Raw genomic sequence first — 19,892 nt, 5'->3', positions numbered from 1 at the left:
CATCAAATCGACAATTGTTATAATTAATTTTAGTTTTTTTTTTGTTAGTTTATTGTTGTAGTTGTAATTTTGCATTATATACCTCATAATTTTAAATACATTACCAAACCTATTAATAATATAAACAATATATTTTTTTTTTCGTGCTAGAAATATCAAGATAGAAATAGAGATAGAAAAGGAAAAATATCACTACGAATCGCCAACCATTATACTCTTTCAAAAATATGGAATTGTTCAAAATTCGTGTAAGACTAGATCAAAGAAACCTACAAAACAAATTCATAATAACCTAATCCCCCTGTACCCTCCTTGAATCTTTTGAAACCGAGTCATCATCAAACCACGTTCGAAACTGTTAATAACTCTGTCACTCGATAAATAACGAAAACTCAAAACTGACTGTAAAATACAGATCGATCGATATCCTTCTAGAAATCATTCACACATCTTCGTGCGTAATTCCAATCCCATCGAGAGACCAATTCTCGTCAAACGATATTTCTCATCGCATCGCGTCGCATCTTTCTCCAATCTTTCGATTCCTTTCGATCGGAATCCCTTCGTTCCTCGAAAGGATCGTGGACACCGAGGCTGAGTTGAGGCTACGCGATGAATGGAACACGCGACGAGATAGAACGAAGCGGATGCCTCTTTCCCTCTCTCGGCGGCCAACAGGAGCGCGTGTTGCACGCGCGCGACACCGCGCTCGAACCCGCTTCTCCAAACCAGGAGAAAAACGACCTCGAGCATCGCCTTTACTCGAGATCAACGGCCAGTTTATGGAAATTGGCTGGATGTACGGAAATTGATTGGCTACAAGTTGGCGGTATGCGGGGGGACCACCCGCAGGTGCTAGAATGACTTTTAGACGCGGTCACACACATGAAACCGCGGCCGTGTTCGTCTATTTTCCCAGGGAGGAGGAGGAGGAGGAGGAGGAGAAGGCTAGTAGAAACGTGGCCGATCGTGGACGACGATCGTGGCAATCCTTTGATCTCTCCAACACGGTCGAGGATACCGTTTGCCTCTGAGAGTTTCTACGATTCGATGTATTCACGAGATTTAAGAGTTACGGTCGAGTCAAATGGAAAATGTAAAAAGTTTCGATTCGAAGAAGGTAGATGGGGAGTGGATTCGATGATGTCTTTCGGAAAAAAGAGTAAAGGACGAGAGTAATTTTATTGCGGATAGATGGAATTTTTAAATATCCAATGAATTGTGCAATAATGCAATATAATATATAAAAAGAAATTAGAAACGATTTATAAATAATATATGAGTGAGGTTTCGATTCGAATTAAACTCTAAAATTGGCAACGAGCAAGAGACGGACAAAGTGTAAAAAAGAGAGACGATTGTTGAATTGGCGAGACATTCGATTTATAAACGAATGTACACACGCGTGAACGTGGTTTTAATTTAACTCGAACTTTAATTGGCGACGAGCAACGCTATGCTAACGATGTTTCAATTAACAAATTGAAGTAGGAACGTTTGCAGAAGAGCGAGGTGGATTTTAACATGCAATATTTGCCTATAATCGAAAGGCTAATATGGACGGGACTGTAATTATCGTAAAATCTCATCGTCGCGCGATTTCTTTCTCATCTCGGACCGATCGTTTAATTATTATAGACTCTAGAGAGTAGTGAAACTGGAAGGATGTTAATAGACTTTATGTTTTACGTAGGAAACGAGATAAACCTTTTCATTCACGAATCAAGTTGAACGAAGAGGAATTGCAAAAATTAGATTTACCATTTCTTCCTCTCCCGTTCGAATAAATATAATTTAAGAGAAGTTTCTCTCCCGTTCGAAAATCTCTTTATACATCCAATACTTTTTCCAATATTCAATTATTCAATTATCGAAGATTTATTCGATGAACGGATGGGAAAAAAATAATTTTAATTTTAAATCCACGCTTATCCACTTCTCTCTCTCTCTCTCTCTCTCTCTCTCTCTCTCTCTCTCTCTCTCTCTCTCTCTCTCTCTCTCTCTCTCTCTCTCTCTCTCTCTCCTCTGACGCGAATTTAAAAACAAACTCGTGGTCAGTTTGTTTCTGGCAGGTTCAAAAAAAAAAAAAAAAAGAAAAAAAAGAAGAAAGAAAAAAAGAAAGAAAGAAAGAAAAAGAAAAGAAAAAAGACGTTCCACCCAATGAATTTGTACCAGTTATGATAATGCGTTTTTTGCCCGGCCGAGCGAATAATTTTTGAAGTCTCAGTTGACATGTTCCGCGACTTCGTGACTCATAAGTATTTACATATTTATCGAAGGGAAAAATAATCAAACACGTGTAACAAAAATTTCCTCGATAATTAGATTCAATTAATCATCGTGCACCCTTTCCTAACTAATAACAATATCTCGAGATGAAAAATTGCAAGAATTCAAACGTTTTATTACACGTTTTATTGTATAATTGCTCACGATATTTTCTGAACGTCGATAGCGTTTCGCTACCCTCGGTCGATGAAATCCTCGATCCAAGCGATTTAATCGACATCTCTCGCACACGCGAGGTGTGCAAACAAAGGGATCGAGCCAATTTCACGCACGATTTCATCTTAGAAATACGCGTTGAACGCGAAGGAAACTCGCGTTTTCCAAAGATATGGCGATCTAATTTCTCGATCTATTCGTAATTAACCGAATCAGAAAACCGAGCAGAAATCGGTTTAACGAATCGAATAAAATCTCCATCTCGTATTTTCTTTCCATCGTGTGGCTCGCTCCTCCTTTCCTCCATTTACCACACGATTTTCCGCGAGATTTCATGAATGAAACAGCCCGACGGATTAACGTTATTCGACGTTACGCGGCTTGCTTGCTCGCCTGCCTGCCTGCCTCTCTTATCCCAGCAATCCTGAATCACGTTGCACGGCCAGGTGTCGAGCCTCTAACGGGTGTTTCAAAACGAACGCGATTGCGTAATCGCGCAACTGTCAATTCAATCGGATAATAACACTCGAGATTTTATCAACGGATAAATGGAACGAGTCAAAAGGTCGCGAGGATGGAGTTGAATGAATTGGCGCGTGTTTCGTACGTGGTAAGAGCGGTTTGAAGGTGGGGTAAATAATGTTGCAATTAGATAAAGTTGAAGCGAACAAATTTATAACGCGCGATAAAATCATAGTTACAAGCTTTTCGTTAGCTTCTTCAAAGATCTTTTGATCGTGTGCAAAAGGTCCTTTGAGCACTTATTATTCAAAAGTTTCCATTACGATAACGAGTAAACAACCTAATCAAGGATAATCAATTTTTTAAATATCACATATCGGATAAACTTTCATTTTCAATATTCGAAAAATGGAACAAAGTTATGTCAAAACTGCTGGGGATAAAAATGTTCGATGCGTGTGATGTTTCGTCGGATACTAATTTTCAGACAAAGAACATATATTATTAACTTTACTTAATTCGTGTCCCCTTTCATATCAATTTTACCAATTGCTCCCTTGGGAAAACCGATTCGATTCCCCTTTTTCCTACTCTTCTTTTCTAACGACAAAAAAAAATAACCAAACGAATCAAGAACCCGACGATTATTATACAATATCAGCGAATACACCATATACCATTACGCGAAACGAGGAAGAAAACAATGAGACGAGGTTTTTCTCGAAAAGAGCGATATCTAATTAAAAGTGAGCACCCGTTACACGGGCAACCCACGCGGGACCAGCACGGGATGATCAGGTGGGTATATATATAAGGTATACACACAAGGAGCGAGGAAATAAGGAGCAGCCGGTCGAGGGCTATCTGATGGGCCGATTGCATCATTAGCGAGGGTACGTGCTCGCTAGAGAAACTCGCGCGCCACTCGCGCAGAACGCGACGCGGAGGGGATCGCCAATTAAATCCTACGGATTTCCCTCCGATGTTCAGCGCGAATCACTCTCCTCCCACAGAGAGAGAGAGAGAGAGAGAGAGAAGCTTTCGATCTTACGATAACAATCGTGATCGTTGTTGCTTTCGTCGCTCGATATTCCTCCGCCGAGCAATTTTTGCAATTTGAGAGAGAAGAGGTCGTGATTAAAATCGTGAATGAAAGGAAAGTGTAACAATCCGCGAGGATACAAGAGGAGGACGAAGGGGGGGGGAGAGGAGGAGCGCTCGTGGACGGCATTCCGCGGTTTCGTCGAGTTTTTGCGGCGTGGATCGAGAGGGAAAGGGGAAAGCGCGCGAGCGAGAAGGGGAGGGAAGAAGAAGCAAGAAGGGAGAGACGGGGGGGAGCACGAAATGTCGCCTCCGTGTCACTGTCCGCGAGGGGTCCTTATACAGAAGGCCGTTATCGGGGCGGTGGATCGCCGCCACTTCGTATTGTGTATCGGTGCCGATTTAAAAAGGGAATGACGTTTTATCGTGCGGCTCGATCGATAAGCCGGGCTCGAGAATGGAGGGAAGTCCGTCTTTTCTTCTCTCCGCCCCCTCCGCCACAGCGGAGAAGAAATGACTTAGTGGCGGCGACTTTAAGCGGCGCTTCTACCGAAAACACGCGCACGGTTACAAATATTACGTTTTATAGTAATAGATATAGATACTCTTGTACTCACCCGCGAACAATAAAATTATTGTATTTATTTTATTAACTCTTAACGTAGCTCCGCTACGAAGACATTTGTCATTTGTTCCGTAACTTCGAAGGCTCCGCTGCCAAATGTTTTTTAGCACGCGTTATCGTCGGCGTTAGCAATTGTTGTCTGTGTAGTTAAAAACGTGCTAAGTCTGTACCATTACGATTAAACCATTTTTTGATCTTTTCTATGGTTAGCAACACGAAGAAAAATAATTATATGATGAGAATTTAGAGCTGAATTTATTAGAAGATACGTGTTCGATTTTGAAGAGTTAAAAGACATTATTGTCTGGAAGACAATGTTGGTTATGATTCTGACACTTCGAGTAGTAATAGCGAAATTATACTACCAAAGAGACGAAGAATGTGAATTGAATTGAAAGTGAAAGCGAAGATTCGTTACAAGACTTAGATGAATGGCGCGATGTTACGGAAGAATTACATATTCCAGACAGAATATCTTTTAATGTATTGCCACAAGTCATTGGACAACAAGTTCCTACAAATATTGAACAGCCGATACAATATTTTAAATTATTTTTCACGGACGAATTGGTAAATGAAATTATAAAAGAAACCAACAATTACGCAGAAAGACTTCCTTTCCCCTCCGCTCCAAAAATGTGCCGGAATTGCTGGTAGGCAGTACTCGAGAAACGCTAAGGGTTAATATTTCTAATCTCACGTTATAATCGAAAAGAGGTTTCGTTCGATATATATTTTTCTTGCCACGTTACTCGGCACGGATATAAACGTGACTTATTATAAACGATTACTTATCGATCCTTTCAACCCCGTTTGATTATTTATCCTCTCGTTCGTCCGGTTCCCAGCTGCATAAGTCGGCTAATTCCGTGTTCGTTGCACCCTTCCCTAATAACTGTTTCGATCCTTCCGCGAGCACGATAAGATAAGGCGTGGATCGGTTGATGATAGGTGCCCACGCCGCGTGATGAGAACCAGATCGCGAAGGAATTGGAAAACAGTCGGAACACGAAGCTTTTATCTCGTCCACCACGATAATGGCGTGCGCACGCTGTGAACGCGAAAAGGACGACGTGGAAATAAAACGTAGAATTTGTAGAAAGTAGGCTAGATCTATTCCCTTCCTATTCCAAAATTTTATACCACTCAGCCTCTCTATCTACAGGAATCGAGGAAAAAAATTTCCTCTTCCTTCGATCGTTAATTCGAGATGGTCTTTATAATAAAACGTTCGAAACCGTATCTCTCGGTTTTCGTTTTTTGGAAACGTGCAAAACACACTTTGTTGTTCCGTGCTGTGCTTAGATCGGAATGGGGCGTGGGTGGAGAGAGAGAGAGATCGGCGCGATGGAAACTCGAGAACCGCGAAAACGGCGTGGCCAAGGCTGCAAGGAGTGATAATCGTCGACCCCCTCGAGAGCGTTTATAGAGCGCGATTGTCGTTGGACGTCCGTTTCGCGGCGAGCCACCGAGCGAGATTCGTGCGTAGGGAGTGGCCCCTCGAAAACTGGGTGGAGATATTAGATACGTTACAATGGTATGTCGCGCCCGTGTCTTCATTTTTTCGACGGTTTAATCGAGGACCGAGTGGATTTTAACGAGTGGCCGCTCCACGTGATTTAAATTGTACGTTTTGTCGAGCCACGAATTCCGATGGCTCGAGCGTTGTTGCGAGCTTTGTGGAAAAAGCTTTCTAGAATACGGAATACGTTCGCGACGGAATTTTTATTATTCCATTCGTTTCTACTATGCGGATAAAGTTATCATTGGAATACGAACGATTCGTTTTGAAAACGCTTTATCTACCTTCGCGAGATCGTATCATTTTATTATAGCAAAGTGCAAAATTACAATATCACGGAATTTTGTCGTGAAATCCTTTCTGCACTTCGAGGTTCAAAGTGTTTTCCTTTGCACGTGTATATTGCCATACTTTCTTCCGTTCTTTATCGTTAATTGCAGAAAAAAAATTATCAGAATGATTCGAATTTTCGTTATATCATTTTATCACTAGTTTCTATCGTTCTCGTAAAATTTCAAAATATACAAAATTTTATCGTTAAATCTTGTTTACAATTTTCCTTTTTCTTCCATTCCTTACCATTAATTGTAGAGAAAAAAAAGTCACGTGTCTATCGCGGGAGGAATTTTCAGAATTAGAATTCGCATTCCAACATATTCCTCAACTCTGAAAACGAATGAAAAATTCGCTCGCGCGACGTACGTTTCATTCCTCTCTCTCGAAAAAGCCGCCAATAGCAAGTTATATCGCGAATACGAGAGCTCGCCCCGCCATTCCCCCCCAACCGCCGTGGTGTCGTTTCGCTTGAAATGCGAACTCGGGTCCACTTGTAAACTTCGACTCGAGTCGGGACGCGAAACAAGCCTCGATACTTTGTGGAAACGATTCTCTCCCCACCACTGCTATACTCGTGTTTGACCAGCGCGTTTACGTTACGGTAAAGGACGCGCGGTCGAATATCTATGCCTTCGTGCCGGGTATAAACTCGAAGCGTTGGATAGCGCACAATGCGGCCACCGGCCGAGTTTTCATCATTTCCGGGAATGGAGAAATGTAATCCTCCTGTCCAAAGTATATATACACGTGTATATGGAAATATAAAGGGTGATTCACGCGTAGGAAAGAGGAACGTTTGGTTTGTTGTTGTCGTATCGGGTATGGTAGGAAGATAATTAACATCTGGCGGGCAAGTAGAGAGACTGGAATGGCTCGTGTATCTTATACGATATCTGTCCCCGCTGTGTCCTGTTGAGAGATACGGTGCGCCTCGATTAATCGTAAATAAGGATTCGATTTCACCGGCCGAGGATAAGATCGCGAAAACGATAAATTCCTCTTTTTTTTTTTTTTTTTTTTGCATAGGCGCTTCATTGAGAGAATATATATACACATCGAAGTTAAAATTTGATATTTCTAAATGTAAAACAACGATGATATCTCGATTGTCCAGCGATTTGTCCGTTCGTTTTAAAACGAAACGAGGGGGAGAGAGAGAGAGAGAGAGAAGGGGAAAAATGAGACGACCGACTGCATCGATCTCGCGGTCGCGATGGGTGGATCGATCGATCTTTCGAGTAACGGGATCCAGCGAGTGGATTACGCAACTGGATTACGATCCACGGTTGGATCACGAGCAAAGCGCGATCGTTCGCCGAATGATTACGATTTATGGGATCCTAGCTGATCCACCGGCCCAATCCTCCGAGCTACCAACCGATTTAAGGCTGCGATCACAACGGAACACGCGTTGTTTCGATCATACGAATCGATAAAATTAAGAGATAAATTAACCCTTTGCCCTCCAGAACCTTTTTCGAACTCCACATGATTCGGTGAATTTCTAACTTGAAATGATTTCACGCACAAATTAACGTATTGAACATTTGTATCTCGATATTTTATGTATCTTCACGTACAAAGAAGAAAAATTTATATTGTTGTTTCGTGCGATATTTTAATGATAAATTGCCAAGATGCATCGCGACAATATCGCGATAAAATGTCTCTCATCTTTCTTATTTTATCTATCGTCAGTTACTTAACGAATAGAAATAATTTCGTTATTTAATAAGGAAAAATCAAACTCGCCCGAACTAATTTCATTACCATACAATACAAAACTTAAACTCAACATTGAAAATAATATTTCTACCACCATTGACCAACGTCAAACATCGAAAATGTAGTTCGATCATTTAATTTCATTCGATGGTATACTCTTTCCGAGATTACACGTAAAGAAGAATCTATCTTGGTGAGGCTCGATTTTAAGAAAGTCGAACGTAAATAAATATCGATCATCACCGTTCAAGCGCAAATTTGATTAACGAAAATATTTTCCTCGGGAAAAGATATTGGTTGGTCGTGGATCGAAACGGTAAACCGCAAGGATAGCTGTGCTCTTGTAAATCTCGAGCAACATGTCCTCGACCGCTGTCCGTCCATCGGATAAGTGGCCGTACTCGAGATAAACGCGGCCTGGTTGAAACAAGACGACGCCTTGTTCGTATTGCGCGATTTTTCTTTTCAAAGAATAGGAAATCGAAAAAAAGGGGGGAAAATATGGAGAGAAGAGGGTACTTACCTTTGCAGCCATCCGCGGATAATCCGTAATGATCGGGGTGGCAACGGTCGCAGCGGAAGCCAAGGACGCCGTCCGCGCACCTGCACTCGCCTGTGACGGGATCGCAGACCTCGTCGAGGGCACCCACGTCGCAGTCGCATTCCCGGCAACCCGCGGTCACGTTCCCGTAACCTTCGACGCAGGAGGAACAGTCGCGACCCTCGAACAAAGGCTTGCAGGGACACTGGCCGCTCTTCTCGTCGCACTCGAGGGAATCGCTGCCCCCAGGATCGCAGTTGCACGCTGCGAGAAGCGTTTAGATTATTGGATCGATGAAAAGAGGGGGGAGATTCTTTGAAATGTGAATGATTTTATAATTATTGCGTATTTTAAATCGAAGAAAGATCGATTAGTTTTATTTGTTAAGAGAAAGGTGAACTTGTTGTTGATGTTCATCTTTAAGATCGTCGAGTTTTTCTTGTTTTTTTTTTTTTTTTTTTTTTAATCGAAACGATAATCAAGACGTTTGCAAGCGTAACGTATATATCTTGAAATATATGCAAAATATACGTAGGAATGATCCGGATAATTTAACGTTTGACGCGTGTGTATACGAGATACGCGTGTAAAATTTTGCGCCGGTGTACACGTACTGTTAATGATGAAATATGTATTTTGAAATTGGAAACTCTTATGTTTCTGTATCTTGGTTCGTCATTAGCTTATCGCCGACTCTAAGGATTCGTTCTCTTTTTTCGTTCTAATCGGGAAAAGATTGTTTAAACCACACAACTCCCTCTTTATTAAATATATACGGATGGTGTAATTTGCATGAAATATTGCAGATTTAGAGAGATCGAAATGTTCAAGAATCGCCTCGATATCCACGATATCGCGTGCTGGTGTCGATGAAATAACGAACCAGAAGTAATCGACGATACTCACGCAAACAGCTCTGTTCCAAGGGATTTCCGTAATGAGCTGGTTTACATTTGTCGCATTTCCAGCCTTCCGTGTTACCACGACACTCCAAGCAGCGTCCGGTTTCCTGATCGCAAGGGCCGCCGCCGCAGAAACAGGGTTCGCACGTGCCACCGGGTATCAAAGGATTTCCAAAGAATCCTACGTCGCAGCTTTCGAGATAAAATTCAATTCAAGTTTCGGTCGATATCGTTAAAATTTTTCAAATTATGTTCTCGAGGGATTCTCGTATTTTCACAACGGATCGGATGATTGATTTGACCGTGCAATACGAAAATATAATTGCATTTATCCATTCCGTTACGTGAGAGTTTATTTACCTTTCGCAATGATCGCCGGTGTAACCGTTTGGACATTGAGTGCACACGTATCCGCTATCTACGTCTGTAGGATCATCGAGTTGACAGTTTGGACTGAAATTGTTGCTCTCGATCAAAAGTGGGCAGGCGCATCTTTTGCAATCGTTCGGTGTGCCTTTCAGAGCAATGCCGTAAAAACCGGGCGCGCAGCGATCGCATTTCGGGCCCACGGTGTTATGTTCGCAGATCTATCGAATAAAAATAAAATTGATTTGAAGTTCGAAATACTTTGTCGGCCGATTAAAAGAGAAATTTCGAGGATGGAGTGTGTTACGATGTTTAATCGAAAAGTTAGGCAGAGGAAAAAAAACGATAAAATTGATAAATTGTCGGAATTCTCTTGAACGTATAAATTTTAGCGTTGTGAAATTAAAGCGAGTGTAGAGACAAGGATAACTATTAGTTAGAGAAGGACGGAGATAGGGTAAAAATATTGAAATCAGCGCCATCTTCAGTGTGCCGCAAATGAAACTCGGTAGGCAAGGATAGAAAATAGAAAGAAAAGGATAGAGATAGGGACAGGAATCGATCGTTGGCGCCATCTCTCGAGTATCGCAGACATCTCTTTAGGGAAGCAAGATAAGGTAGAGTAAGAATCGAACAGTGGCGCCATCTTTCGAGTACTTTCGAAAGATTTACGGTCGAAAAGATATCTCTAACGCTCGAGAGATGGCGCTGGTGGCCAATTCCTACCCTATCTCTATCCTTTTCCTTCCATTTTCTGTCCTTGCCCACCGAGTTTCATTTGCGGCACACTGAAGATGGCGCTGACTTCAATATTTTTACCCTATCTCTATCCTTTTCTCACTACTTTCTCTCCTTGTCTATACGCGTGTCCTAGCACATGGCCACGAACGAAATACAATTTTCTTTCGAAAAGACATTTTTCGACGATTCCGCGTTTTTCTTCGCGATATCGAGCAATTATTTTATTACAAAATAAAACACGTTTTCGTTGAAAAAAATATCTAATTTAATAATTTGAAGAATAAATATAAAAGTACTCACCGTGCATTCTCCGAGAACAAGATCACAGGTACTCGCGTGCCCATTACAATCGCATTTTACGCACACGTGATGATCTTGATAATCAGATCCGTTTTTGATTAATTTTACGTAACCCCAAGCACAATTTTCACAAGACAAGCCGGTATATCCTTGAGGACATTCGCAACTCTCGACCAAATTGTTATTCTCGCCATCGGACGAAACCTCTCCGGTCGATAGGACTGCTGACTGTAAACTGAAACGTGTGTGTGTGTGTGTGTGTGTGTATATATATATAAACATATAAACATATTTAACCTTGAATTTCAGATCATATTCGCAGAAGAATTTCTCCTCTGTGTACACAAAAACTTGTTTACGTATAATGGGAACAGCGCGAGTTTTACTTCTATATCCTTATTTATATCCACTCAACAACGTTTTTACATACCTTCCCTCGATCTGCTCGGAATGATATTGCGCTCTTATCAAAAGATACTTCAAATCCGTGAGAACGTTCATCATTTGTACTCTGCTAACGGAATCTCCGCGAAATTCGGTTCTTCTCAACCTAGTAGGTATATCTTGAATCTCGCCGCGTACGTGATACCAGCCATTTTCGCGTAGAGGCACCATGATCTCCGCTTCCTGCCCATTATATTGTTCCTCGCCGTAAGCTATTCGCATCCCATTATTACCCTGTAAGGAAACGAGACGAAGGGAAGATTAATAAGAAAGGAGAAAAGAAACGAAAAGAAAAGAAGAAATAAAAATAACGTGATCTAATCCTGTCAGGGCAAATTGAAGACCTAAAAGGATACGAGAAGAATAAAAAAGATAGTCAAATAGTCAAATACACTTTTCATATATTCAAGCGTCTAATTTCAATTATCATTCGATATTAAGAATATATATTTACGACAAGAATAACGTTGGGTCCCGTGGTAGGTTTTCCACTGGTGTCACCGCGCATAACGACCCAGCTTACGGAATAAGTAAGATTGCTGCCGTAAGCCGAGATTCGATTACCGCAATAAATTCGCGGAGCTAACCAGAACGGACTATCGTATTCGACGTCGAACGCTGCGATCGTGAGCCACCCGTTATCCGTGTCCAAAATAGGAACAATCGCGCGGGTTGCGTTCATGTCGGTCACCAGCCAATTCTCCATCGAGGATATCTGAAAATAATTGACGAGAATGGATCATCCGAATGAAACGTTTTTAAAGGTGAATAATTTTTTGAAATATTAAAAAATAATAATAATAAATCGTAAATTGAAAGAAAATAAATTAACATTTCGTTTCGAAATACAATTTACTAGGGATTTAATTTCCCCTATTCAATTTTCCCTCTTTCGCGTTAAAACGATAACAACGTGCTATTATATTGATAATAGTACTCGATGTACAACATGCAACACGGGAAAGTTGTCATGCGATAAAATAATTGCCCACTCGTCGTCGTTTACTCGTGAGTAGATAAATGCAGATATCCATCTCACGTTGAAACCTGCCTGAGCGGCGGGTCCGTGGCAAGACTTGGGTGTTCAAACCCAAGTGGATCGGATGTTGTAATTTTAATTACTTTCACCAATGCAACGTGAATGAAATACATATTACACATATTGCGTATTTCTTATTCGAATACTTTTCTTAAATGCTCGTTAGTTCCTTCTACGGTTAACGATCATTCTACGCTTGTCAGTCGTAAGTTTCTCGTTAAGCGTGTTCTCGAAATACGGATTTTTCTTCGATACTTCGATAACCCCGTTACTTTCCATTCTCCTTCCATACGTTTCTCGCGAAGCCACGACCTTTTCATTTCTTTGATCGCTTGAACGAACCTACGTATAAATTTCAATGCTATACAACACCAAGCCAGGTTGATCACTTTCGATCCACGTTACCGACGGTGTAATTGATATTTCGTTACACTCTCGATAAAAAGTAATTGGTGTCGCCTTCTTCCGATTCCAGGTATACATTGTCGAACGATCTTTCAAACAAACCTACCGCAGAATAGGACAATCTAGCGATGGAACAGCGATCGGTGATCCCGAAACAGTAACAGGGAAGGCATCCATCGAGATTCTCCTTGGTGAGCGCGAAATGTCCCGGTTTGCACTGGTCGCACAACTCGCCGGCGACGTTCGCCTTGCAAAGACAATCGCCTTCGCAATCGTGGGATGGGAGGATCCCGCGGGAATCGCATGGGCAGGGCATGCAATCGGGGAACTGGCGGTAACCGGCAGCGCACTGGTCGCACTTGTACCCCGAGTAACCCGGTTTGCAATCACAAGCGCCTGCTACCTGGAACACGATCGGTGTTTAAACTCGCGAATGGTACAAAAATTAATATTTATACATTTAGTTTCGTTGTTGAATGTAAAAAAAAAAAAAACTACTTTCTATATTGTTAGAAGAATAAAAGTTCGTTGGCCAATATTTAGTTACAAAATATACATTGTAATTTCAATTTTGAAGTTACAACGTTGGAATTTATAAAAAAAAAAAAAAATGTGGAATCTAGTTGAGTGTTTTATTTTTCTTCAACTTTTCCTCTATATCTTTCGAAGAGTAAAAGTTGGTCGAGTTAAAATATGTTGTAATTTCGATTTTAATTAAACGTTTTATTAAAAAATAAAAAATTTTGAGATCTTTCTTGAGACGGTATAATTTCACGTGCATACCTTTCCCATGTGCGTATAGGAATCATCCGGGGTGCAGTAACCCGTGCTACCGTGCTCGTTGCAGTCGCAGGGCAAGCACGGTTCAGGTGCATCAGGGGTAACCCCGTTTGGCCTGTAATAACCAACTCGACACTTCTCGCAATTGATTCCATCCGTGTGCTCCTGGAACACATCATTTTACCCGACGAATGTTAATAAATCTGAAATTTTAAAATTATTTTAGACATATATATATATATATATATATATATACAATGGAATCTGTATATTAGTTGTTAGAGTAGAATGAATTTTTTCCAATAGAAGAGTTAATAGAAGAAGAATTGATTAAGAAAAACGAAATTTTGAGTAGAAAGTTTTGGATTGGATTTGACGAATACAAAGATTCCATTTGTAACTAAGGAAGCACAGTGTAGATGCCAATTCTACAGCACAGAATTTATACAGGAATGGAAGGAATTTAGTTCAAAAAGAGACAAGAATACAAAAATAATAACAAAAGATGCAAAATTTGTTGCAATCCACGTTCACACGATTAATCGTACGACTATTCGAAAAATTCAGAATTCCCGCGTTTTATTTTCCTCGAACAATCCCCTCCCCCGAACGAAAATTTCACGTAATACGAGACTCGAGAAATTCGGGCTTACTGTGCAATTAATGCAGACGCCACCGCCACGAAATTTCCCACGAATGTCCATGGACATTCTTCCATCGGCCACATCCTGATCATATCTGCACGAGGTTGCATGTCCATTGCAGTTGCATTTCTCACAGTGAAAGCCCTTCGCAGCTGTGCCAGGTTTCCACGGAATTTGATTGTACATGGGACAGCATTTTTCGCATCTTTCGCCGCACGTGTGGCGCTCGCATTCGCATTCTTGATGCTACGAAATATACAATACCACCTCTTATAATGCGACCTTATTAATCTTCTTCGAAATGAATATGTGAAATACTCGATTCTTTTATCTCTTGTTGGGAATAACGACTCGATGATTCTCCATCGAATCTTGGGTAAACTATGTCGTTTTACTACACTTTTTCTTTCTTTTTTTTTGGGAATATAAAATAACAATGGAACAGAACGAATGATGTACTCGTTGGAATATTGGAGAAAGGATAGAAATTATTACGAAATTATATTCGTCTTCGCGATGAATCGGTAGAAAAGTTTAACCCTTTATTAGCTACCAAGCGTCACGCATATGCGACGCATGTTGTGCTTCAATTTTTTTTTTTTCGAGACTTACTCATTACTTGCGTTAAAGATACTTCCATATGTTTATCAAATTATCGTTTTAAATTTTAAAACGTTACTTTTCACGATCGAGAAAAATTCTACATAGAAGAGAATCGTCTTTTACATTAACGCGTTATATATTCATCCGTAATTATTAAATATTAAAAAATATTCACAGATATTCGACGTGAAAAGAAAATCAACGTTGATATATAATAATATTCTGGACGATTATTCTACGCACAATGGATACAATTAATCCAATAACGATGTTTCTAGAAAGAAAGAAGAAAAAAAAAAAGATAGATCCCGCATACAACGATAACAATCCTCGCAGAAAATAATTACGCGTTAATCGCATCATTTCCAAGGAACGAACGATAAAACCTTCGCGATAAACGTATGGCGAAAAAGGAAAGAAAGTGATGGGTGAACCGGTGATACCGCGCTTCCGCTTTCCAGCGGAGCTTCTCTCATCGAGCATCGAATCAATTAACACGGAAGACGTAATGGATATCGGCGGGCGTGCTTTATAAATCGCGACACGGCCAAGATGCTTCTTTATTGCGTGTATCCCGCGATACAGATATCCGGTATTGCGCACGCCCCTTCGCAATCTCCTTTTTCCGACGTTTCGAAATTTATTTACCAGCGTCAAGATAACCGATTCCCCGTTATCGGCCGCATTAATTCGCACGCGGATTCCATTTTTATTTTATTCGTGATCGAGCTGTCCACGGGATCGATCTCCACGAGCGGATCTCGCTTCTCTCCTTTTCGATTATTCGACCGACGAACCGTGCAGCGATAGAATGAAATTTTTAAATTATCGTGACGTAATTTCGAATATTTCGTTTTTATCTTCGATAGGATGAATAAATATTGGTTCGAATTTGGATTATAAAATAATCGAAGGAAGCGTAGCCGGAGTTTAACCCTCTGTTTTCTCTGTTTAAATTTATCGACCGCGCTTCTTCGTCTCGAGAAAAAAGAGTACATAGGATTCCTTTTTTTTTTTTTGCATCGAATATAACAAGAAATTTTTCCAATCTTTTCCCATATCTGGATAACAATATTGCCAGACTATGTAGCAAAAGAAAAAGAAAACAAATAAACGAATAAATTGCAAATTGAATGGAAGATGAATTTCCATTCCAAGAATACGCGCGATTCATACAGCGCGCGGATCTTAATAAATTATTAAAGATCCATTGTGAGGAAGATCCATCGTACACTACGAGCGATATTACAAACCCATAAAGCGATAACGCTTTACGAGACGTGTTTATTATACGGTAACTCGGGAGATATTCTCAGCACCAGATGGGAGAGCTGGTGAATCAGAAACTCACGCTTTTCTCTTTTCTTTCTTTTTTTTTTTTTTTTTTCTTTTTTTACCACGCATCACAGGCCTCATTGTGTTTCCATTAATGACCATTCACGACACAGAATAGACGACGTATCCATCTCCCCCTCTGGGAGGAAAACGGTTAACGACTGGCTACTTCAATGAAACGTTATCGAATGATTTAGTGAGATCGATGCACCCAGTCTTTAATTAACGTCAGTTGCGCGCCCCGCAATAATACGAGAATGATTCCACGATTCTTTTTCTTTTTCTTTTTTTTTTTAATTCTAATAAACTGCCACCGATCCAGCGTGTCCACACTTTATGCGATCGATGTTTTCTTTTTTTTCGATCGATACCACCAAAGTCGATCGATCAAAGCATCGAGAAATATCGAGGGGGGAGGAGTGAAGGGTTGCACGACGAACGATGATAATTTAATTGAGACGTAAAACGCGGAGAATATCTGGGATACTTGAAGGGCAACCCGCCTCGTATTCAGCGATGCGTATTCGCGATATGGCGTGGCCCGCGTGCCTGTTCGAAAAAACATTAATTCAATTTACGGTGAGCAACGCCAAAACTCGATTCTAATCGAATTCGAAGGTGAGGGAGCTTCGATCGTGAATCGATTTTGATCAACCATCCGTCCGATTTTGTTGTTCATCGATCGTCCATTATTTTTTCACGTATACGAATAAATAATTTTCGAGTTACACGATTTAAAGAAACTCGCGTTCGATGACAACGTGAAGAACAGTGAGAGTGACTTTGAGAAACGATTTTTCCAATTTTTCGAATAACGAGAAAATGATCAACGTGCATCATCGTAACGATATTTCGCAATACAATACGATTAACAACAATAGTCGGCGAGGATCGAAACGAGCTCGAGACTAGTGGCTATTGTTGGATACTAATAACATATACGAGATTCTTATTATCGATTTTGTATGAGTTTCCCACAAAAATAATTAATCTTCGGGGACAATTATTACGCAAGTTCTTTCCCCTTTCGAGGAAAATTACGCGCGGACAGGAAGAGAAATCGCAAGAATGATCGTAAATCCTGAAGGAAGGACCTAAATCCTTCTTCCTTCCTTGTAACGTTTACCTCTCATTAGCGAGACAGAATAGGGGAAAAAGAAAAAAGAAAAAGTTAAAACGACGTCCGAAAAATTTGGTTCGACTCGTTCCACGATGCAAGAAACTGGGATAGTCGGTGGCCAATCTCTAACGGGGGAACGAACTGGAAACGAAGGCGATCCTGCCATTAGTAGCGACGGTAGACAAAGGTCTGACAAGTTTATGGCATTTCCGACAGATTTATTTCCTGGACCTCGGTGGCCGCTCCTTCGAATCGCAGATTATTCCCGGTCTAACTTTAGAGAGGAAATTGTCCGAAAGGAAGTGGAAACGCGCGACGATCATTCGCTCTCTCAGGAAGCCACCGATGGGCAAAATTTAACAACAAAATTGAACTTGCTCCGTTGATTTATCGTTCGAAACGTAACAATGATGAATGTTATTTCTATAATAAATAATTATTCGAGGTAAATTTTAACTCGAAATTTTTAACAAGTTTTAACTTTTTCAACGGGTTATTAATGCTCAATTTCTCTTGTTCGTAAAAAGTTCGCTTCTTTCGCGATTATTAAAGCTCTCTCTAAATTTTTCGTTTTTCGTTAAACGACGAATCGTTCGATTAAGATTTCAGATTTCACTCTTTACATTACTTATTCTCTTCTTTAGTTTGGAATAAAATTAGAGAGAGGTATCGAAACGAGTCTACTGTTGGCGCAAAACCAGTTGGATATATTTATTTTAGCAAAGGAGAATAGTGATATTGTTTGAAGAAGAAGAGGCGAAGAAGAATAAATAACGAAAGAATATTTTGATATTCGAAATTAATGTCGTCTCTAGTTAAAAAATTTTCTAATTAAAAGCTTTATTGAATTTCCAGCGAGAAACGTTTTCAACGTTGGCGAGAGAGGAGGAAGAACGAATCCGGTTGTGATTCCTCGACGGGAAATCTCGCAACGCTACCACGCTCGTGTTAATTGCAGAACTTGCAACGTTCATCCCGAGTCAATATGTGAATTTTACGACTTTTAATTTAAAACGAGTCAAACGCGTGAATTATAGGGCTCGTAACTCTCGCCTCGAGATAACGCGTAAGGCATAAAATTCGTACGAGTTTCAAATACATTTAATGTAACGTAATTATCGCGTATACTCTCGCGTGTATACACGATTGACAAACGGAATACGCGCGTTGACAAATTACAAAGCACAAGTGCGTGTAGCAAAAATTACATATTATTGACATTTAACTTATAATAAAGTAAATAAAATACACGGTTAGTTATGAAAATCACACGGTATTATTATTAACTCTCATCCGTACTTCGTGTCAATTTGACAGATTGTTATTCCTAGTTATTTTGTAGAAAAATTAATCCGAGGCTTCGCGACTTTTCGTTTTCTTAATACGAAATGTACACGTTTAATAAACGCTAAAGGATAAAATATGTAACATTTGTTACAGAAAACACGTCAATCTAATGCATTACGTATTATTAGATCCCCCCCGCGTTGCGTACAATTATACATCACACAATCTATGCGAATCAAAATTCGATACGTTTGGAAAATACCCGAGTAATCTATCGCGTGAATATATTTATTTTCAACAAAGCGATTAATAAAATTAATCATCTTTTCATTTCATCTTTTCGTTTCAAGTCGAGAAAATGGATGGACGGATGAGGGTTAACGACTAACCCACCCTCGATCACGAGAGAATTTGAAATTTGTAAAAGGAAAACATTCTCCAAAGGACTCACCCCGTGTTGGACGCTGTAGCGACATCTGCCAGCGTGGCCGGAACACAGGCATCTTCCGCCGACGTTAATCTCCTTTATCGAGTAGAAAGCGCGCCTTTTGTCAGCGATCGTCTCTCCGTTACGTCGAACACCCTGAAGACGAAGCCGTACGTATCTCGCCTGCGTGAATTCCTGCAGGCTCGTGCTGTGATTCAGGGCACCAGGTCTACCGTTCACCAGATGGGTATGGATCTGAAGAAACCGTTGCTCGTTATTGTCGGAGGGAATTGCAAAATTTCACGGGTATTCATTATCGTTACGATACGTGTGGTAAGAGCGAATCGTTTCGAGCGGGTGGTAAATCGTCGGGTGGAATAAGGTGAAAAAAATCTTTGGAAATGAAGGAGACATGGGAAAGTGTAGGCGCGTCTATTCCCTGAAATCTCCGTGTAATTGTTCCGTATTAGGAGCCGCGGACTGCCATTTACGGGGGCCGCGTTTTCTACTTAACGCGCGGCACCATTCATTCGCCAATGATTTACTCCCTCGATTCTCCCGTTTAATGCCATCGCGGACACGAACCTTTTCTTATATTATCGATCCGAGTGTCGCTTCGATTCGGGACGAATAAGATGTCTCTCTTCTTTCGCGTCGAAAATTGTTGCCCCGCTGGAAATTCTTCATTCTTCGATATGGGAAACACATGTCTTTCCGCCACCAATGCCGCATTAATTTTACAAGTAATTCTTAAAACCAGTTACGATTCAGAATTAAAAGCAATGACGAATAAGATTCTTGA

The 19,892-nt window shown here is 40.6% G+C and overlaps 1 protein-coding gene across 1 annotated transcript in view; it reads right to left on the bottom strand.

Annotated features, from left to right (window-relative positions):
* The window catches only part of LOC147657008 (laminin subunit alpha-1-like), a 69,219-nt gene that overhangs the window by 2,488 nt on the left and 46,839 nt on the right, over nt 1–19,892 (bottom strand). The window contains exons 4-12 of the mRNA XM_086912092.1: nt 19,115–19,345; nt 13,678–13,839; nt 13,001–13,297; nt 11,905–12,165; nt 11,437–11,684; nt 11,007–11,241; nt 9,960–10,186; nt 9,604–9,791; nt 8,680–8,961 (exon numbers count right to left, since the gene is read on the bottom strand). Coding sequence (XP_086768218.1) covers nt 8,680–8,961; nt 9,604–9,791; nt 9,960–10,186; nt 11,007–11,241; nt 11,437–11,684; nt 11,905–12,165; nt 13,001–13,297; nt 13,678–13,839; nt 19,115–19,345 — 2,131 coding nt within the window. The remainder of the gene's footprint in view (nt 1–8,679; nt 8,962–9,603; nt 9,792–9,959; nt 10,187–11,006; nt 11,242–11,436; nt 11,685–11,904; nt 12,166–13,000; nt 13,298–13,677; nt 13,840–19,114; nt 19,346–19,892) is intronic.

The sequence above is a fragment of the Apis florea genome, unplaced genomic scaffold, assembly GCF_048593485.1.
Source record: "Apis florea isolate Af1SG1 unplaced genomic scaffold, ASM4859348v1 contig_3367_pilon, whole genome shotgun sequence".
NCBI lineage: Eukaryota > Metazoa > Arthropoda > Insecta > Hymenoptera > Apidae > Apis > Apis florea.
The sequence above is the reverse complement of the archived record's forward strand: the minus strand, read 5'-3'. Positions and strand labels throughout refer to the sequence as shown.